A 1,139-nucleotide genomic window follows, 5' to 3' on the forward strand; every position below is an offset into this window, starting at 1 on the left:
ATTGAAGTCCTGGTGTTAAGATTTTTTAATAATTCGTATGAGATAATGAGTCTGAATTTCAATCTTATCATTGTATTATTATGCACAAAATCTAAAAAAAAAATTATATTTAATCAAGCCGGATCCAAACCTAGTTGCTAAAATAACATATAAAATAAATCATTTCCACAAATATATAATAGTCAAATTTTCAAGTCACTTGCAAAGACCAAACTTCTTTGAAAAATGGAATATAAACTAATATATTTTTCATTACTTCTGCAATTAACTACATCATGTGTTAGTTCAAGGTTGCATTGTTCTATATAATTGTTTACAAAATGTGTACTCATCACACTTGCTCATTTACATCTTAAGTTTTCCTAACTTCACCTTACTCATAAACTTTCTCTTCACTATTTTCACTATGGGTGCTTTCCAAAATTTCTTCTTCTGCCTCCTTATCATCTCTTGCTACATCCATACAATCACTAGCGAACAAGAAGAGACCGGTTTTGTGAGTTCATTAAACCCTAAGTTGTTTAAAAAGAAAGAAATATTTAGTCACTTTAGATTCTACTGGCAAGACATCGTTGGAGGAAACAACGCTACGTCTATTCCAATTATTCCACCTCTCCCCAACTTCAACAACTCATTTAGTGCTTTTGGTTTAGTGAGAATAATTGACAACGCTTTAACGTTAGGACCAAATTTGAGCTCGAAGTTGTTAGGTAGAGCACAAGGGTTTTATGCAGCTACCTCACAAACCGAGCTCGATTTTCTTATGGTTATGAACTTTGCGTTGTTTGAAGGAAAATATAACGGGAGCGTCATCTCTATCTTAGGAAGGAATATTGCGAATAGTAAGGTAAGAGAATTGTCTGTGATTGGAGGGAGCGGTGTTTTTCGATTTGTTAAGGGATATGCTGAAGCTAACACAATCTCTTTTGATCCAATAAAAGGAAATACAGTTGTTGAATACAATGTCTTTGTTTCTCATCAGTATTGATGTTTTTTGTTTTGTTGTTAATAACTAGTGATGATGTTCATCTTTGCATGTTTTTCATATGAGGATTGATGTCGTGATATGTTTTCTGTTTGTTGGTGTGTAATTGTGATCAATATCATGATTCGAATAATAAAACTTTATATTATTGAAA

At 32.2% G+C, this 1,139-nt stretch overlaps 1 protein-coding gene across 1 annotated transcript; it reads left to right on the top strand.

Moving 5' to 3' along the window:
- The first annotated feature begins 265 nt into the window (after positions 1-265).
- Positions 266-1,139, top strand: LOC127107755 (dirigent protein 22). The gene has a single exon (XM_051045078.1). The coding sequence runs from the start codon at positions 407-409 to the stop codon at positions 986-988; it is 582 nt and encodes a 193-aa protein (XP_050901035.1). The 5' UTR covers positions 266-406; the 3' UTR covers positions 989-1,139.

This window comes from Lathyrus oleraceus, chromosome 7 (assembly GCF_024323335.1).
Source record: "Lathyrus oleraceus cultivar Zhongwan6 chromosome 7, CAAS_Psat_ZW6_1.0, whole genome shotgun sequence".
Classification (NCBI taxonomy): domain Eukaryota; kingdom Viridiplantae; phylum Streptophyta; class Magnoliopsida; order Fabales; family Fabaceae; genus Lathyrus; species Lathyrus oleraceus.